The sequence below is a fragment of the Lissotriton helveticus genome, chromosome 6, assembly GCF_964261635.1.
Source record: "Lissotriton helveticus chromosome 6, aLisHel1.1, whole genome shotgun sequence".
In the NCBI taxonomy this organism is placed as follows: Eukaryota; Metazoa; Chordata; class Amphibia; order Caudata; family Salamandridae; genus Lissotriton; species Lissotriton helveticus.
Genome location: NC_136067.1, coordinates 710278589 through 710299379, shown reverse-complemented (window position 1 = coordinate 710299379; position 20791 = coordinate 710278589). Strand labels below are relative to the sequence as shown.

Here is a 20791-nt window from a genome sequence, read left to right as displayed (position 1 = left end):
CAAACTACAAAGTTGTTTTCCGATAGTTGGCTCAGCACATCATCCCCACAGCAAGTTTGTTTCATAATTTACCGTGATATTTTATTGCCATTTGTATGGTGCATAATTAATCCAGTTTCTCTTTGAATTGTATCCCAGGTTTGATTATTAAGGAGAAAGATTTAGCTCTAGTGGCTGTTGTGGACCTCGAGTAGACAGTCACAAAGTTTTTGTATCTCACACATGCAAGGTTGTTGTAGAGGCTTGGGGGCTTTTTGATTCCTGTTCTATTTGGTGTTTACAATGCAAAATAGGTTTTAGGCACTCTTTGAGGTGCCAGAATTTAGGGCAGGTTAACTGCTTACCCTTTGCGTGGCCAAAAGCTATTTTATGAGGAGATGCTTCACCTAGGACACCTACCAAGCTGTTAAAATGGAGCTTCCACTTAAACCTGCCTGTCTTAGAGTGGCCATAATACCTTTCCATTTTAGGAACTGTTTAGCTCTCTGGCTGATGTACATAGAGCCACACTCCAAATCATCATCATCATCAAAATCACTCTAAATCATTGAAATTGGACTATATCTGATACTTACCTGGGTGATCTTGCATCACATTCCCATACTGTAGTTGACATGTGTTATGAAGTGTGGTTTACTCTTTTCTGGTGCTGTTACCTTCAAGAAATATTCCATTAGTTGTTGTGGTCTTGTGTTGATGAGAGCCTTCCTGTCTGGATGACTAACGTATATGTTAGCTTGAGATTGGGAAATCTGTGATAGGTTCGTTAAAAAGGCTGAGTTGGACAATTTGTGATAGTAGTTTGCACGAAACGATCAGGTTACCTGGGCACTGTGTTGGTGCCCTTCTGTTTCTAGTGCTTTGCACTTTTCAGCAGTTTCAAGATCTTCTTAGAGTTTCTCGTTGCTCAAATCAGTGGCGTAGGAAGGGGGGTGCGGTGGGTGCGGGCTGCCCTGGGTGTAATCCCTGAGGGGGCTGACAAAATGTCACTGAGGGGGGGTGACAAAATGGCAAAATTCCGTTCCCTCAGCTCTCACCTGCCATCTTCAGTGTGGCACTGGGGTGGGGATTCACCAGAACCCCCCCCCCCGCCCCCCAGGAGGCCAGCCGCGGGGCGGATACCTCCCAGGGCTGTTCCAGGTCTAGCTACGTCACTGGCTCAAACGAGTGTAATTTCTGATATTTATCTGTTTCCCTGGACTTCGTTGCTTGATCTTGCTCGCGAGAAAGTGTCACTCTAAGTGTCACACATTTGGTCATTGAATGTCACTCATAACTGCATTGGCTCTGTGAAAATGTCACACATAAGCAATCTGACACCTTGGAAGCTATGCGATACACTGCTTTTTCCTTTCTTTGTCTGTTATCCAGTTTGATGCCGGACTATTCTTTCTTTATAGAGGACTTAGGTTGAGTGAAAATCAAGGAATAAAGCTAACCAGTTTGCGACTTTAATTGAGTTTTGATCTGGGTGCGGCGTTGTCTTTCTTATCAACCGTGAGGAGTTAAAACTATTTTTAACTCTTTGAACTTTCGGTGTGAATAACTGATTGACAGTTCTTTGACATGTAATGTAGTGTGATGTTTCTGATGAATCCTCATAATTGGCACCCCACCTGAGCAGTAATTGAGAAACTCTCCAATAACTTTGATTTAAGTATCACTTATTTAAAAAAATTAAAGGCCTTTGTTATTTTTAATATCAATACAACTAATTCACGTAAATACAACACATATTGCATTACAAATGCTACAGGTGTCACATTTGCGAAAGTTACAACTATTGGCATTGTAAATGACAAAGCTATTAATTTAGCTATTTTCAAACCAACCACATAAATAAAAAATGGGTCATTTACAATACCGATAGCTCAAACTTTCCTAATGCGAGACCTATTGCATTGCAAATACTTGTTACATTTTCTTTTAACATATTTGCGGGCAGGGCGGGCCACGTGGCCCCCGCCCCATCCTCCGGGGTCGGCACTTTGCATTAGGCACCATGGGGGGAGCCCCAATGCCCCCACGGTCCCGCGGCTCCCCGCCTCCTGCGGGAGCCGGCATTGCTTTTGAGCAAGGGAAGCTGCTTGCTCAAAAGCAATCCTGCTTTGTTTAGTTGAAGCGAGAGCAGGTTTTCCTGCTCCTGCTTCAATGAAGCAAAGCAGGGTTCGCTATGGCAGGGCGGGGAGCCGTGCACCCGCCTTGCCATAGCAAACAGCAATGTCCCGTAGGTGGGCCCCCTGGACATTGCAGGAGCTGGCCCCAGGCGGGTGGCTGTTCCCAGGGCCATCAAAGGCTCCAGGAGGGCGGCTGTGCGGTCCCCTCCCTTAATTTCTGAAGCCCTGGGGAAGTGGTGGTCCCAGGGGCCGGGGGTCAGTGACGGACCCCCAAATTTGAATATTTGGTGCCCAGTGGAGGTTTGTGGTCCCCAGGCGTGTGATATATATATATATATATATATATATATATATATATATATTATATATATATATTACCTACTGGCGGCCGCCAGTAGGTAGTTATAGTTAGGACCTAGTTTCCATAGGAAATCCGCAACATTCTATTGGGAATAACTTTGACGCCGGTTGATGAATCTCCGTGAATTTCTCAAAGAAGATGGCCCGCTCCGCTCCTTCCCTGAAAGTCTCGGGAAGATTCGTCAAGCGGGGGCCGAGAAAAAAGGGTGGTCCCAAAACGTGTTTTCCCCATGTTAATTTCCATAGGACGATTAGACACGGCTACAGCCCGAACCGCTGAACGGAATTACACCAAATTTGGGGAAATGGTAGGGTCTGGTACGCAGATCACGCTTTTGTTTAAATGGTGTAAATCCCTCCAGTAGTTGCTGAGAAAATTAAAGTTTAAATCAATTATATATCTATAAGCGCGCACAGTGCGCGCACCTTGCCGTGCACAAGCTTCATGCTGATTGGCTGCCACTGTCTGTCAACACTCCAAAACAGAAATTGATGGCAGCCATCTTGTGCCTCAGTAGACTGAGGCACAAGAAATCAGAAAATAAAGTGTAGAACTCAAAAAGGGGGCAGGGTAGAAGCACCCTGACCCCCTAGGCCTGCTCAGGGGGTCCCACAGGGACCCCCAAGGCGGAAAAAAAAAAAAAAAAACGAAAAATCGCGGGGTGTGCGCACTGTGCGTGCACCCCATGATTTTCCCCCCAAATTTTTTTTTTAATTCTGCCTTGGGGCAGGGTAGAAGCACCCTGATCCCCTAGGCCTGCTCATGGGGTCCCACAAGGACCCCCAAGGCCAACATTTTTTTTTTTTAAACCCGGTATGTTTATTTAAAAATTACCCCCCAAGGGGACCAAATTGTGGGAGCATAGATATAAAGAAATGAGTGATGTCATGACATAGTCAGTGACATCACTCATGACATCACTGATGACATCTCAAATGACATCACTGATGACATCACTGATGATATCATCCTTGTGGAAGAGTGGCAGACCTTCTCTCACCCTAATATAACCTTTATTACACACATTCAAAAATAGAAAATAACATTTTCAATACAATAGACATACCAATGCCACTTACAACACACCTATTTAGTAATTCCAAGATCTATACACACATCCACTCATTCATCAACAGACATATACAGTCACTCATACATGTACTCACTCATCATATGTACTCATACACTGATACATCCTGATCATCCTGTTACACACCGACACTCATCCATAGAGTTACTCACACATAACTCATATGTACTAGTTTAAAACATATGTACTTACTCACAAATACACTATTAAAACAGTCATTCATTCACTAACACACCCATATATACTCTCATCCAACCTTACAGGAAAAAAAAAATACCTATATAGCTACTCACCACACACACTCATCCACCCATACAGTCCTGCACATATGCTGCCTTCAACACATACAAGCAGTAAGTCACTCATTCATGCATCTATGCAATACGTAAGACCTCCCAACGAAGCATACAGACACTGAAACACTCAGACACTCCTACTGATAATCAAACAATAACCTATATAGACACTCATGTATCACTCATATAGCTACTCACCAACACATCCAGCCACTTATACAGAAAGTGAGACTGATACAGAAATGTATATATTTAAACATTACTCACTAACCCATGTATTCATTAAGATACACAGTCAGTTATACAATCTATTTTTCACCAAAAAAGCAGCCATTTATACACTTATATACCCATTTCTTCTTCCAACAACCTTCAGATATACATATATAAAACATATTTAATTTTCAGAAAAACACCCATTCACTGGATGATTTTATCAGTGATGTCATTTGAGATGTCATGAGTGATGTCATGAGTGATGTCACTGACCATGTCATGAGAGATGTAATAAATGACGTCATCAGCAGTGCATTGCGGGCGCGCGAGTTATAGTTAGCTGAACTAACTATAACGGGGAAATTTCAATGGTTTTATAGGAGTGAAATGTCCAGCTAACTATAACATGTGTCAAACCTACGTTTTTTTCAGTGAATATATATATATATATATATATATATATATATATATATATATATATATATATATATATATATATATATATATATATATATATATATATATATATTACAACAAGGCGGCTCCCTTTTCCTCCGTTAGGCGCTTCTTGATTCTGGTCGCGTTACTCCTGCGGTCGAGCCTGACCGCTATAAATTCAACAAGTTTCCCCAGCAAAGGGAAGGGTGGAGTCGCAGAAAGAAACAGGCTGTAAGCGTTCTAAAGTGTATATTTTCTTTTAATCCATTAATCCATCGGGGGTTGAAAAACAATATAGAAACCAACGCGTTTCGACAGCGTCCGCTGTCTTGCTCACGGTCAGTGTACTGTGCATCGCTCAGCAGTTTTAAGGAACCAACAAACAACATGATTACACCCGCCCCCTTGTCACATGGTACATGACCCACATGTTTGGGATTCTGGGACTTGTAGTTTAGTCCAATGATTTAGTGTAATACTTATATGAGTAATTACATTTGAGGGGTTGGAGTAAATTAGATGTTACTAATCCTCCCTTAGCAACTGTTGGTTTTGTAACCGCTATTTACTTGGGGAGTATTGCCCTCCAATGGGCAGAATTTGCCATTAGACATGTTAATACATCACTAAACAAACTGAGTATAGCCCTCCAGTGGGCATTTCCACCTGTACATATAATTCTTGATTCAACATTTAGTTAATTAACTATTGGAGTATGGCCCTCTAGTGGGCATTTTGACATGTCATAATTTATGGCTAATTTGTAGGTACTTGCCCAAGTGAGCTTCAAACAAAGGTGAAAAACTGGTGGGGGAGTGAAAAAATAAAATTTGGGACAAATCTAAGTTAATTATTTAGTTCATGGCAGGCGGAAGTCTTTACGGAGGTCAATTGTGTTCATTTAAAGGTGTATGTAAAGTTCCTCCGATTGATTTAACCCTAATGGGGTCATGGTTCTGAAACCAAGGATATGTTTAGATTCCTTGCGGCGTAGTAATTTTTCATTGTGTCCTCCTCTGGGTGATGGGTTCAGTGTCTCAATACCCCAAAAACGCAATTGCTTCCAGTCCCCATTATGCGCTGACTCCATATGTTTTGCAACCGCGTTGCTTCTGTCTTTATGCACAGTTGCATGAACCATGACCCCATTAGGGTTAAATCAATCGGAGGAACTTTACATACACCTTTAAATGAACACAATTGACCTCCGTAAAGACTTCCGCCTGCCATGAACTAAATAATTAACTTAGATTTGTCCCAAATTTTATTTTTTCACTCCCCCACCAGTTTTTCACCTTTGTTTGAAGCTCACTTGGGCAAGTACCTACAAATTAGCCATAAATTATGACATGTCAAAATGCCCACTAGAGGGCCATACTCCAATAGTTAATTAACTAAATGTTGAATCAAGAATTATATGTACAGGTGGAAATGCCCACTGGAGGGCTATACTCAGTTTGTTTAGTGATGTATTAACATGTCTAATGGCAAATTCTGCCCATTGGAGGGCAATACTCCCCAAGTAAATAGCGGTTACAAAACCAACAGTTGCTAAGGGAGGATTAGTAACATCTAATTTACTCCAACCCCTCAAATGTAATTACTCATATAAGTATTACACTAAATCATTGGACTAAACTACAAGTCCCAGAATCCCAAACATGTGGGTCATGTACCATGTGACAAGGGGGCGGGTGTAATCATGTTGTTTGTTGGTTCCTTAAAACTGCTGAGCGATGCACAGTACACTGACCGTGAGCAAGACAGCGGACGCTGTCGAAACGCGTTGGTTTCTATATTGTTTTTCAACCCCGATGGATTAATGGATTAAAAGAAAATATACACTTTAGAACGCTTACAGCCTGTTTCTTTCTGCGACTCCACCCTTCCCTTTGCTGGGGAAACTTGTTGAATATATATATATATATATATATATATATATATATATATGCGTTCTGCAAAGAATCCCCTATTGGATGATCAAATCCCGCTACCTGAAAGGAAATAAAAGTTGGGCATTCCTCCTCGAAGAGGAATCAGCAAGCTGGGGGCTGAGTTTTCAGCATGTAGTAACACCCTGCAAATGACAGCAGGTGCTCCTCTTCCTAAAACCCGGAAATGCTTGTTTATTTATAACAAAAGCATCCTTGCTCTGAGCCGGGACCTCTAGTCAGGCCGCCATTGCTTATGTTCTATAGATAGCTGCGTTACCGCATGGATGAACAACAACTGCATTTGCACCATGTATACTCAGACCTTGTACAGGATGTTTAAGATATTATGATACTGTTCCTACAAAGTGGAATATGTAAGCAATGTAGTTTTAGAGAAACTAATCCTGCATTGTCATGAGTGCAAATGTGTGTTAAAAGTCATCATGTGAAATGGAAGGCAACTTAGGAAACGTGTACATGTTTAAAACGGCAGCATTTCTCCCTGGGCCTAACTAAGACACAGGACAGGACCACACTCTTAGAAATGCAATCCTATGTTTTTCCTCACCTGCAAATCCAGAGCACAGCACAGCGATTGCTATGGCTCCAAACCCTAATAATGGATTCTGCTCCACCTGCAAAAAATATGTGTCATTACAATGGCTTTAAGAACATTGATTACATTTGTTATAATATATATTTGACAGATTACTTCAACTTGCAATGTTATTTCAGGAAATAAAACATCTATGAAAATAATCTTTGTTTCAAATGCAAAAATACCTGTATTCATTTGAGTGATTTATCCAAGAAATCTACTGCACAATGAATGCACAAAGTCTATGTGTTCCAATATTAGGATATTTATGCTTCAATACAGACAAGGACTCGTATGGCTGGAAAGCTTAATAAATTAGTTCATAGTACATTTAATTATTTCCTTCCAGATTTAATGGAATGAAAAATAAATAAATAAATTAAATATCTTTTGTGACCTTTGTGCCTCAGCCAAGAAAATAGGACTATATTATTTTACATGAAAGTTGATGGTCTTCTTTCCCTTTTCCTCTGAAAAAGGTGCATTACGGAACATTTGAAACAATGGAGGTCGCAACAATTACCCTACAACAGAGGTCTTCAAACTTTTTTAGGTTGAGCCCCCCCAGCTGAATTTTTTTAGATGTTGGGCCCCCCCACCACCTGACAGAAATTTCTGGAATCTGGTACACTACATGATCGACTGCCACGCGCATATTACGGGACATATCCGGCAAATAATGTTCAACACAATAAGAGTGTTTAGTAAACTGCAGGTTTGTGAGTGGGTGTGGTGAAATGACAGAGGCGTATTACACAGCCCAAAACATAATTTTCCAACATAAAATGTGCGCAAATTCTTTTTACTAGGATGCTTTGTTTTACACAGGTCATAGATTAATAATAAAACCAACAACATGAGTGTGACGGGTGTGCCGGTGTTTAGCCACATTTAGACTATCAATCTGTGGGTGGATTTTTGCTACTGCCATCCTCAGGTTGTGCTCCACATCCAGTCTTGAACAGTACTTAGTCTTTAATACCGCAAGTGCTGAGAACCCAATCTCGCAAACTCCTTAATAAATAAATAAATAAATTGTAAGATGTAAAGCACCATGCATAAGTGAACTAAAGGGAGGATTGCTGTGATTAACCCAATATAGGGAACACATTATGGGTGTTTCATTAAGTGGAACTTAAAATAAGAAACCTGACTTTGCTTATGGGGGCTTTGCATTCAAGTAGCAGTTGGATGCCACGCAAAATGTCATATGCATGATGTACAGATCCCACACATGAGCACACATAGAATACAGAATAGTAACACATAGGGCAAGGGAGTAGCCAGACAATTTAAATACCTCCCACTCTGAACTACAGCTCTTATGGCACCAAGAAAGCAAAGTAAGTCATCACAACCCTCCCCATTTATCATGTACATTTTGTCATCTATTAATTCTTTCACCATTCATTCTGTCCTTCCATCTGTGCCCCATCCATATCCAAACCTTTTCAACCATTTGCAAACCTATCCATCATCTATCCTCCCATCCATCATTTCACTCATTCGTCCCTCCATCCACCCTTTCACTCATCCATCATCCATCCATCCTTTCACCCAATCCATCCTTTCACTAATCCATTCACTCTTCCACCCATCCATCCACTCATCCATCCAACCATTTATCCTTTCACCCATCCTTTCACTTACTCATCCATCCACCCAGTCACTCATCCGTCCACCCATTCAACCTTTCACTCATCCATCCTTTCTTCCTGCTCTCCACCCTCCCTTTCACTCATGTATGCATTCTTTGACTCATCCATCTTTATGTTCTTCTTTTCACTCATCCATGCACACATTTGCCCATCCATTCTGCCAATCATTCATCCATGTTTTCAATCATCCATCTACACATCCTCCCTTTCCCTCTCCATTCCCCTTTCACTTAGCCACCCATCCTTCTTTCCACCCTTCACCCATCCACTCATCCATTTACTCATCCACTCATCAATCCATCCATTGACCACTCATCCACCCTTTCACTCTTCTATCCATCCTTTTGTCCATCTACCCTCCTCACTCACTCATCCATCCATCCATCCATCCATCCTTTCACTCATCTATCCATCTATCTATTCATTCATTCACCATTTCACTTATCAATACATCAATCCATCCATCATTTCTCTCATCCATCCACCCATTGACTCGTCCATCATCCACCCTTTCATTGATCCATCCACCATTTCACTGATCCATCCACCCTTTTATCCATCCATCTACCCTTCCACCCACACATACATCTATTTACGCTCATCCATCCTTCCACTCATGCATCCATCCATCCTTTCTCTCATTATCCATTCACCCTTTCACTCATTATCCATCCACCCTTTCACTCATTATCCATCCACCCTTTCACTCATCTATCCATCCTTTCACTCATCCATCCACCCTTTTACCCATACATCCACCATTCCACCCACCATTCCACCCATACATCCACCATTCCACCCATACATCCACCATGCCACTCATACATCTATTTATTTACCCTTTCTCTCATCCATCCTTCCACTCATTCACTCATATATCCATCCTTTCCCTCATCCTTACATTCACCCCTTCACTCATCCATTCATACTTTCACTAATCCATCCAGCTATTCACCCATTCCTTCACTTATTCACTCACCCCCCATTTCACATTAGTTCTGAGCTAAGCCTTCGTCTGTAGAGTTGCAGACAGAAGAGGCCCATCAAGAACTTAGCCCCTGCTGTATTTCCTAAAGCAAGGGGTGGGGTGAGGTGGTGGGGAGGGTTCACTATGCCCCTGTACATAGGCAATCTGAAAACTTGGAAGTCATGAGTCATGCATGATGCACAGTGCCAGGACCTCAGGTCACTGTGACATGGTGTTGTTTCCAAGGCTTTAAGTGGGATGAAACAACTGGGGGTCTCTCCAAGGGGCCTGTCTGATGTAATTAAGGGCGTGTCTTAAAACACAGAAGCTAAAAATATGTACTGAGCATAATGTGCAGCAACTGGTATTTTGCTCTTTCTATCATTGCATCCAGTAACATTAGACCTACAACAATCCATGAAAATAGGCCTTTTTCAATGGATGTTAGTTGCATAAAATGAAAAAGCAGCAACTATGGCTTCCTTGTAGAACACATTTTGTCTGCAAAATGTCTGTACTAAACACATTAAATATGAATGATAAAAAAACACTATTCACAACATTGTGTTTAAAAATTACTCAAGGTCATGAGGGCAAGACTCTGTAGAACAGAGCTGGCTCTTTCACCCCCCCCCCTCCCCCCCCCCCCCCGCCCCCCTTCACTCCCATCCCCTTAGAAAGGCTGGGGCCCTGGGCCAGAGCCCACTTTGCCCATGCCTTAAAACTTCTCTGGAAACTTTGGTCCTTTCTAGGAAGAGCTAACTCTCCCAGGAGGGGGTTGATTCGCGGAGTTGACAGCTTCAGCTGCAGTGGGAGGCAAGGGGTCTCCTCTGCTAAAACCGAAAGCGTGTCTGTTTGTTTGCTTTTAGCAGAGGAGACTCCTTGCCTCACACTGCAGCTGAAGCTGTCAACTCCGTGAATTAACCCCCTCCTGGGAGAATTACCCAGACAATAGAACGGGCACGTAGTGCTCCATCGATTTCCCCTTGCACCCCCCTCCAGCCATACCAGAGTTCTCCAAACAAAGGGAAGATTGGAGTGGAGTGCGCGCCCCCCCTGGGATGGTGTCGCGCCTATTACCTTACACTAATTACCCTACCCTACACTATCTCATTGAGCCTGTTCGGATTTATAGAGCCCATACATTTTAAACAACTGAAACCATTTACAATCTGTTAAAATGGAATTACCTAATAAGGCAACGGCTAGGGGAAAATACTGTATATTAACGCCTATTCAAGTTTACAACTGACACTGACATACCATTGAGCAAGATTTATTTCAATAACTCTAAAACACTCCCCTCCTTACTAGCCTTGTGAGGGTCAGTTAACCGGGGTAAAACTCTTGTTTTTTTTTAATTTTTACGTAAAGTATCAGATGTTTAACATTACCCAGTACAGATAACAAACCTAATGATGATGAAGGGAGTCTAATAATCAACATATCATATTAAAAGTTCCCAGATCACCAATGGACTTCGAGGACAATCAACATTTATTTGCTAAAATTATTTATGAAATGTCAAGGAAAACAACTCGGCTTTTCCAGATCGGCCTGCTCAACCATTCATGCATGCACAATGCAGCTGACCACGCAATAACACTAATACCTTTTCCTTCCCTTACAGACTTTTTACTTGGAGAATTATCCTTCATTTATTCCGTGCTGAAAGATATGGGTATGCATTGTTGACATAACCTTCCATCTTAATGATGAGAGCGTACTTCAAAGATACCTGAGCCTGATGTGAACATTAATCACACCTGGAGTCTACACTATAAAGCAAATCACCTCCTAACCAACAGCCATTTGCCCTAAAAATTTTCAAAGCAGCTGGAGCTACAGACTTTATGTTCCCTTTTTTTTTTTTTTTAACAAATCTTTAGTTATTCTTGTTTACTTTGCTTGTTTTTTTTGTTTACATTTTTTTTCTTAACTAGGCACTGAGAAGGAACCCTAGATTTTCAGATACAGAATTAACAGTAAACGTAGATGGAATTATTTGGGTTCAGACACAGTTGTTTGGTGCCCTTGTTCAGAGTACCAACGTGACCGAGAAAAGGCAAATGTGGGATAGAATATTCACCAAAGTGAATGCCATATATCAAACCAGGTGCTTGAATGATCTGCAAGGCAGAGCATGCTCCCCTGCCTCCAAAGCACACTAAGCGGTTCAGTATACTGGTAGTGACTCTCCCAGGCCACTCAACCGCTTTCTCTGGCAAGAGAAGGTTCTATTTGTAGGACAGGGCCCTTTTCGACATGCAAACCCCGACTTTTTGCCTGATATTTGATGTGATTTAGACTGGAAGTGCACTAAGTTCCTGCTAACCAGGTCCCCAGTGCCAGATCTCTTTCTTAAAACTATGCTATTGTTTCTCCTACTAGTGATACCTTTAGTACCCTCTGAACGTCCCTAGAAAATGGTCATTCTGGCATCTAGGGCCAGATGTACAAAAGAGGTTTCCTAAGGGCTACAGTACGAAATGTGCCAACGTAAGAGACCTCTCACCAAACCCAGGCAAGACTGCCATTGCAGTCTGTGTATTTTGGTGCAGCACCAAAAGTGAAAACACAAAATGACACACATCCATGTGTGCCATGTCCCCTAACCATGCATGTAATATTTCTAAGTCAACCCTATAGCAAGCCTTACAGCCCTAAGGCAGGGTGCCTTGTATTACATGTGAGGATATAGTTGACTGAACAGATATGAATCTGTGCTGGTAAGTTACATTGTGACCAGTACAAATGATCAGGCAAACCATTTTAAAAGTTGTGCTGGACATTAGTGAAAACGAGTTCCCCAGCTACATGATGGCTTCACTGAAAAGAGGGATATTTGGCATCAAACATCTCGTATTATTAAACCCACACTGATAACAGTTTCGGAGTTAGTGATACATCCACCCAGAGGGCACCTTAGAGGTGCCCCCTGAAAACCTACCAGCTTCTGGTGCTGACTGACTGTTGTCAGCCAGCCACCAGAGATGAGTCTCTGACCCCAAAGGTTGGGGGCTCATGCTCCCGGGAGGCCAGAAACCAGTCCTTCTTGGGCAGGGGGTGTTTTCACCTCCTCCCACAGGATGACCTGCAGATTAGCATTCCAAGGCAGGGGAGCTTCTAAGCACCTATCGCCATTGGTGTGATCTGGTTTCTTTCATCAGCGAAGAAGCGGACTTCCTTTGTCCAGATCCATTTGGCACCTGGACAGTTGGGAAAATGATCAGTGAGATAGGTGTGTCCACCATCAGGCTAACGCCACCCCTAAGGTGAGCTACCTGAGGTGGAGGCGACATTTCAAAGTTAGTCATATTGGTGATGGAAACATAAGGAATTCTGGGACAGGATTATGAACACCTACCGTGGGAAGTGGTCATATAGGGGGCATAGTGACATCAAGGGTAGGTAGCCAATTGGCTACTACCCTACACTCCCCTAGCACCCCTAAAATCAGTATTTAGGGGTATCCTGTCACCAGATAACCAGATCCTCCCGACCAAAAGAAGAAGAAGGACCAAAGAGCCACGAAAAGTAAGAACTGTATAAGAAACAACTGACTTGGTGGCAACCCTGCTGGCCTGTCTGCTGTTCCAGACAATTGCGCCAAAGTCGACTCATCCTGCAAGCTGCTCTGCCTCCAAAAGCCTGGGAGGACTGCCAGCCCTTCTGCCAAGAATTGGGAACTTCTGTGGAGCAACAGAGCTGCTTCCATGCATCCTGCAGGGACCCACTGAGACATTAGAGGACTCCGGACTGCCAAAACCATACACCTATAAGCACCACTGCACCCGTGCCGCCTAGCCCGAGTTGAAGTGGGCCAATGGTGCCAGTGTAGGCCCCCGCCCTCCAGGGAGAAAGTCCACCCTGGACTTGCCCACAGTGGACTCACAGACGCCACCTGCAGCCACTGTTTGCAGGATCCCTCGACCGCGAGTACTCCCAGGGATATGAATCTGACACCTGAAGACAACTCTGCATCAATCGCCCCTGGCCCATGGAGAAGAGTATCAGAGGTGCCCTAAGCATCGTGAGACCTGAGCCCTCCTTGTTGTTCAGATCAACTGGCTTCCCAGTCCAAGATGCGGCCTCTTTTGACCGGACCGATCCCCATAGGATAACATTGGGCACCAACTCTGAAAAGCACCTCTGCACCCGGCCGCCCCAGTGCCGCCTGAGGTGACCTGTTGGTGCTGCCTTGGACCTTGCCCCATACTCGCCTCAAGTCCAGGAGACTGGTCTTGTGAGTCGCTGTACTGTACCTGAATGCCGTACTTGGTTTTCCTCCCATTAGATAACATAGCAGCTTTTTAAATGCAAAAGTATTCCTCTTGAAAAACGTACTTACCCGACTACTGAATCTGGTTTATAAGCAAATATAAAGATACGTGTTATTTTTATAAATTGGTGTGGATCCCCTCATTGAGTCATGAGCATCATTTATTGACTATTGTGTGCATTCGCAGATGTCTAACACCCCTCTTTTTGTGTACCATATAGAGAGCCAGCTTCCTACACTATGGAATTATGCAAATTGAAGGCATTGCAAGAATCACTGGTGGAGTGGTAAATTAATTCACTATTTTCCATCAACCAAACATTAGCTCCTCATATTTATTTCTGTTTCTATATTGTCTCTTTGCAGTCCTAATTTGACAAATAAATGTTGTGCTTAAATTTAGTTGCATTGCTATTTTGTAAATTATGCTCACAATTTCTAAAAATACTGAGGGGTAGTGGATATATGATCTATCCATAGTCAGTATATAATCTGATGGTCATTTCAAAATTGGACAATATTTTCAGTGCACTGTGAGTATCATATTTGGGTAAGCCACAACAATCAATGGTGAGAACAGCCTTGTGACTTACTTTGCCTGACAACCTCAGGCAGAGCTCTAGTCACAGGGACCTAGCGGTCTCATGGGACAGTACACTGGTGTGCTGATCAGCAGGTTCAACGTCTCAGCATTTTTTACCTTCATCCTGTTTTTGCACTGATTGTGTAATCTTGTTGCAAAATATACAGGAGGTAAGGGGGTTACAATTTCTTCAAATGTCAGTGTGCCACAATGCTATTTGGTGACACTCTGTGGCTTTTCTTTACAGCCAAAATCTTTGGGAACAAACTGGGGGGAAAGGACTACATCTCGCAATTGCATGATGGTGGTGTAGGTTTTCATTATAATCCAATTGTGGGAAGTTTGTTATTGATTGAGGAGTGTGAAACTCTTCTCAAGCTGCAACCACAATTCCTATAAGGGTGAACTCACAAGCAAAACTCAAATAAAGTGAAAACCAAACACAGGAAGAATACCACACCAATTTAGAACCATAGATTAAAATGCAATCCATTATTTGAAACACAAATGATGAAAATCCAACCAGTAGAAGAAGAGATATCCAATTCCGAAGATTTAAGGTAAGTTTAGCACCTAAAAGCACAAAGCTCCACTTGCGGGTATCTGGTCATACAAGACCGGGTGAAAGTCACAAGTTAAGGCCAACCATGATGGAGCAAGGGCCAGATACAGGGGCTAGGTTAGTCCCGCAGAAAAGGTCACCTTCTGAAGTCCAAGGCAGAGAGTTTGACTCATGAGGGGGCCGCAAAGAGCAGGGGGAGTTTTATGGATGGTGGTCTCTGTAGCGCAAAGAGCAGGCTAGGAATCTCTGACGTTCGTTGCTGGAGCTTCGAGTTGGAGATTGTTGCTGGTGGTCACTGCAGCGCTAAGAGTCTGGTTCCCTGGAGCTTCGCATTGGCAGTCGTGTGCAGTAAGGTATCAGCGCAACCAGGCCGGCCCTTTGCAGTCGCAAAGAGCCCTAAACTCCAGGATTTCTTTGTTTCTGGAAGGGGAGATAAAATTATGCCACACCAAGGGTCCAGGATCTCAGGGGCACTTCCTGGGGATCAGGAACTCCCTCTAGCAGAGGTCAGCAGGGCTCTGGCAGGTCCTGTAATAGGTCCAGGCAGCAGGTCAGCTGGGCAGATACAGGGAGGCCTTTGGACCTTGTTATTTCCCTGTAGCTCAGAACAGGAGGTCAGTCAGCTTGGAGTCACTTCAGCCTGGGATGAAGGGTGCAGATCCAATCTTCCTTCTGATCAAGCAGGGCAGCAGAGTAACAGTCCTCTGGTAGCAGAGCAGTAAAGCACAGCAGTCCTTCTTCTGTAGTATCTACAGGTCCAGGCGTGTACTGAAGAGTTGGGTCTGGGGGCCCACTACTTATCTTTGGTGCCAGATTCGAAATAGGAGACATTTCTAGAGGGGGATTGGTTACCTCGGTTTCTTTTTTAAATTAGTTGACTTGTACTAAGAGTACTTTCTCAGGTTTGCTTTATAATGTGACTAGAGAATTCGATTCTTTTAGGCGTTTCGTTTTTGCACAATTCACAGTCTATTGTGTTATATGCTATTTGTGTAGAGGACTGATAAATTCAGCACAGTTCTGTGTGGCATGGTTATGTATACACAAAAGTTAAAAAGTAGCGTTTTTATGACAGGTTGTTCCATGTGTTGTGAATAAACACAGGGGCCAAGCCAATTCATTTTCTTGACCTCGTTTAAACATTTAATTTGTGTTTGGAACAATACAGCTAGATCCCGTTTTTTTACCTTTATGAAAGTGCCATTTTCCGAATTGTGACTTAAAATCCAACTTTACTAATAAAAATGGTTTTAAATAGACTTTTCTTTAGACACCAAACGCGGTAAACCTACTTGCTCCTAATTGAAAGTTATCACGTATTAAATGTAATAAGGTAACCCAAAGTCATCCCATGGGAGAGGTAAGCCTTGCAGCAGTGAAAAACAAAATGTATGAGGTTTTCACAACCAGGACATGTAAAACATAGAAGTACATGTCCAACTTTTTAAATATATTGCACCTTGCCCTCTGGGCTGTGTTAAAGCCTACCCTAAGGGTGACTTAAATATATACTTTATCTATCAGGAGTACTAAACAGGTAGAATTTCCTTGAGATGTTAGAAATTGTTGAATAAGTATTGTATAAATGTGTCCACAAATTTCTTATCAATCTGTTCAATTGCTGTTCAGTTGTTGGCCAGAGGAATACATAAGAAAACGGCGACTGTCTGTAACTGACTTAGTTAATATGCATTTATTTACAGCAAGTTGGTTTTCCTTAAACAATAATTTTTTTCCAGAATCCCAAACTATGTACAATCATTTTCAGTTGTCAGTTCTCCCGAAAGAACAGTCTTTCAGAAATATGCAGTGCAATTACCACCTACATGTTTAACCCCATATAGCCGTACAAAATCTTGAGAATTTCTAATGGCTTTATATGATATAGAAAACATGTGTGTCATTTCATGAGGTGTATAAGACTCGCAGAACAACAATTATGTGAGCACACCATGTCCTTCAATTCTGGACAATGTAAACCAGTGACATAAACACTCATAAATATATGTCTATATGTGTATGTATGTATAATAACAATATGCATACACACACACACACACACACACACACATATATATATATATATATATATACACACACACACACACACGTATATATTTGTGTGTGTAAGTATATATGTATGTGGGTATGTGTGCGTGTGTATGTATATATATATATATATATATCCAAGAAACTCCTTTCACAAGAAGAAAAGGCCACAGCAGGGGAAACGAGGGAAGCAGCTTTATTTAAAACCACAGTCCATGGCAATTCAGAACATCCTCTGTGGCGAATGCATTTCGGCGTATGTGCCTTCTTCAGCGCCGAGGGTGTATCAAAACAGGAGGCAGGCGTGTATCCTGGATTAAGTATCCTGCCCCCTCCTGATTGATGAAGAGCTGCTCCACCCCCAATGGGTAAGTACCAATCGCCTTATACCTCCTACAAGCCGCCTCGTGGGTGGCGCCTACAGGTCCCAGCATGCATCATTCAATGCTGGCAGGTATTGCGGTGGGAGTGGATTAATGCTCCGATGTTGGCGAACCCCCAAGTCCATGCGGCCTCCAAACAAAGTGTCCCCTCGAGTCCCCAGACCGCATCAACCCCCCTGCCACAGGAATCCAATCGGCGGGGGCAAGGCAGGGATTCCACCTCGCCCAGCGTGATGCCAAGTGACTTCAACACCGCCCTTTCTCCTCCCGGGCCTGGAGGTGGGCCAAGGTCGTTCCAGTACCCTGGATTCCAAACAAAGTTCCACCGAAGCGGAAACCAGCAAGTCCAAGGCCTCTTGAGGATGCGGGGGCCTCTTATGCGCGATGCTGGAGCTCGCGCTGTAAAATGTCCAAGAAACTCCTTTCACAAGAAGAAAAGGCCACAGCAGGGGAAACGAGGGAAGCAGCTTTATTTAAAACCACAGTCCATGGCAATTCAGAACATCCTCTGTGGCGAATGCATTTCGGCGTATGTGCCTTCTTCAGCGCCGAGGGTGTATCAAAACAGGAGGCAGGCGTGTATCCTGGATTAAGTATCCTGCCCCCTCCTGATTGATGAAGAGCTGCTCCACCCCCAATGGGTAAGTACCAATCGCCTTATACCTCCTACAAGCCGCCTCGTGGGTGGCGCCTACAGGTCCCAGCATGCATCATTCAATGCTGGCAGGTATTGCGGTGGGAGTGGATTAATGCTCCGATGTTGGCGAACCCCCAAGTCCATGCGGCCTCCAAACAAAGTGTCCCCTCGAGTCCCCAGACCGCATCAACCCCCCTGCCACAGGAATCCAATCGGCGGGGGCAAGGCAGGGATTCCACCTCGCCCAGCGTGATGCCAAGTGACTTCAACACCGCCCTTTCTCCTCCCGGGCCTGGAGGTGGGCCAAGGTCGTTCCAGTACCCTGGATTCCAAACAAAGTTCCACCGAAGCGGAAACCAGCAAGTCCAAGGCCTCTTGAGGATGCGGGGGCCTCTTATGCGCGATGCTGGAGCTCGCGCTGTAAAATGTCCAAGAAACTCCTTTCACAAGAAGAAAAGGCCACAGCAGGGGAAACGAGGGAAGCAGCTTTATTTAAAACCACAGTCCATGGCAATTCAGAACATCCTCTGTGGCGAATGCATTTCGGCGTATGTGCCTTCTTCAGCGCCGAGGGTGTATCAAAACAGGAGGCAGGCGTGTATCCTGGATTAAGTATCCTGCCCCCTCCTGATTGATGAAGAGCTGCTCCACCCCCAATGGGTAAGTACCAATCGCCTTATACCTCCTACAAGCCGCCTCGTGGGTGGCGCCTACAGGTCCCAGCATGCATCATTCAATGCTGGCAGGTATTGCGGTGGGAGTGGATTAATGCTCCGATGTTGGCGAACCCCCAAGTCCATGCGGCCTCCAAACAAAGTGTCCCCTCGAGTCCCCAGACCGCATCAACCCCCCTGCCACAGGAATCCAATCGGCGGGGGCAAGGCAGGGATTCCACCTCGCCCAGCGTGATGCCAAGTGACTTCAACACCGCCCTTTCTCCTCCCGGGCCTGGAGGTGGGCCAAGGTCGTTCCAGTACCCTGGATTCCAAACAAAGTTCCACCGAAGCGGAAACCAGCAAGTCCAAGGCCTCTTGAGGATGCGGGGGCCTCTTATGCGCGATGCTGGAGCTCGCGCTGTAAAATGTCCAAGAAACTCCTTTCACAAGAAGAAAAGGCCACAGCAGGGGAAACGAGGGAAGCAGCTTTATTTAAAACCACAGTCCATGGCAATTCAGAACATCCTCTGTGGCGAATGCATTTCGGCGTATGTGCCTTCTTCAGCGCCGAGGGTGTATCAAAACAGGAGGCAGGCGTGTATCCTGGATTAAGTATCCTGCCCCCTCCTGATTGATGAAGAGCTGCTCCACCCCCAATGGGTAAGTACCAATCGCCTTATACCTCCTACAAGCCGCCTCGTGGGTGGCGCCTACAGGTCCCAGCATGCATCATTCAATGCTGGCAGGTATTGCGGTGGGAGTGGATTAATGCTCCGATGTTGGCGAACCCCCAAGTCCATGCGGCCTCCAAACAAAGTGTCCCCTCGAGTCCCCAGACCGCATCAACCCCCCTGCCACAGGAATCCAATCGGCGGGGGCAAGGCAGGGATTCCACCTCGCCCAGCGTGATATATATATATATATGTACATTTTCCTTACTGTGCAAAATAAACCAAGTGGTTTAAAACTCACTGTGAGTGCTGGGTTTTCTGACTTCTGTCAGGGGAGCTGCTATATATACATATATATATATATATATATATATATATATATATATATACATATATATAGGTGTGTGTGTATATACATGTGTCATTGAACAATGCTTACTGTAATTAGCAGATATATTCATTAATGAAGAGCAAAGTATAATACATCACAAGACGTGTATATCAGATAATGCCATATTTGCTGCTTCTATACACATATAGGTGCAGCTATAAAAGAGGTAATGCCTGCTACTAAAACTCTGAGAAAGGTCATGAAAAATGTCATACCTCCCTACAAGGGAATTGTGCACATGAGACAATGTAAATATTACTGCTTCGGTGCATATAGAGTGGTTTTCACCAACCAATACAACCTTACCAAGTGTCACATGCATGTGTAGTTATGTACAAGATAATTTCAGTTTCTTTGATATAAAAAAGTTTCTTCATTCAACTTTTGTCCTATCCCTCCTCTATACGACTCATTCCAAGGCTTTCTAACTACTAGGAACTACCAAGCATCCTTCTCAAATTCCCCTACTTTTTTAGCCATGTCACCCAACTAACAGACACATACAAATCACTACTTACAAAAACAAGCATTGGCAAAGCCCATAGGTCTCGCCTATGCAAGAGCTATTGGCTTTGCCAATATATTTTAGCCATTTTGTACACCAGCGTGGCTGCTGTTAAGTATACTTAAAAGTGGGGTAAAGGAGAGTGGTGTGGAGATGAGTGTTGTAAAGTGCAGTAAAGTGGAATGCTATGGTGTGGCGTAGAGGGTGTGGAGTGGTGTACAGTGATGTGGCATGGAGTGGTTGGCAGTAGAGTGTCTTAGAGTGGAAGGGCAAAGAGTGGAGGCATAGAGTTAAAAAAAAGCGTGTCAAAGTGAAGCAGAGTGCCTTAGAGTGGAGTGCCGTAGAATGGAGACATGTAGAAGGTGTTGTTTAGAGTGGAGTGTTGTAGAGTAGAGTG

At 43.7% G+C, this 20791-nt stretch overlaps 1 protein-coding gene across 2 annotated transcripts in view; it reads right to left on the bottom strand.

Moving 5' to 3' along the window:
- The window catches only part of SLC35A1 (solute carrier family 35 member A1), a 416391-nt gene that overhangs the window by 254969 nt on the left and 140631 nt on the right, over positions 1 to 20791 (bottom strand). For both annotated transcript variants that reach the window (XM_078648192.1, XM_078648193.1), the window contains exon 5: positions 7021 to 7087. In XM_078648192.1, the coding sequence (XP_078504318.1) occupies positions 7021 to 7087 (67 nt within the window). The remainder of the gene's footprint in view (positions 1 to 7020; positions 7088 to 20791) is intronic.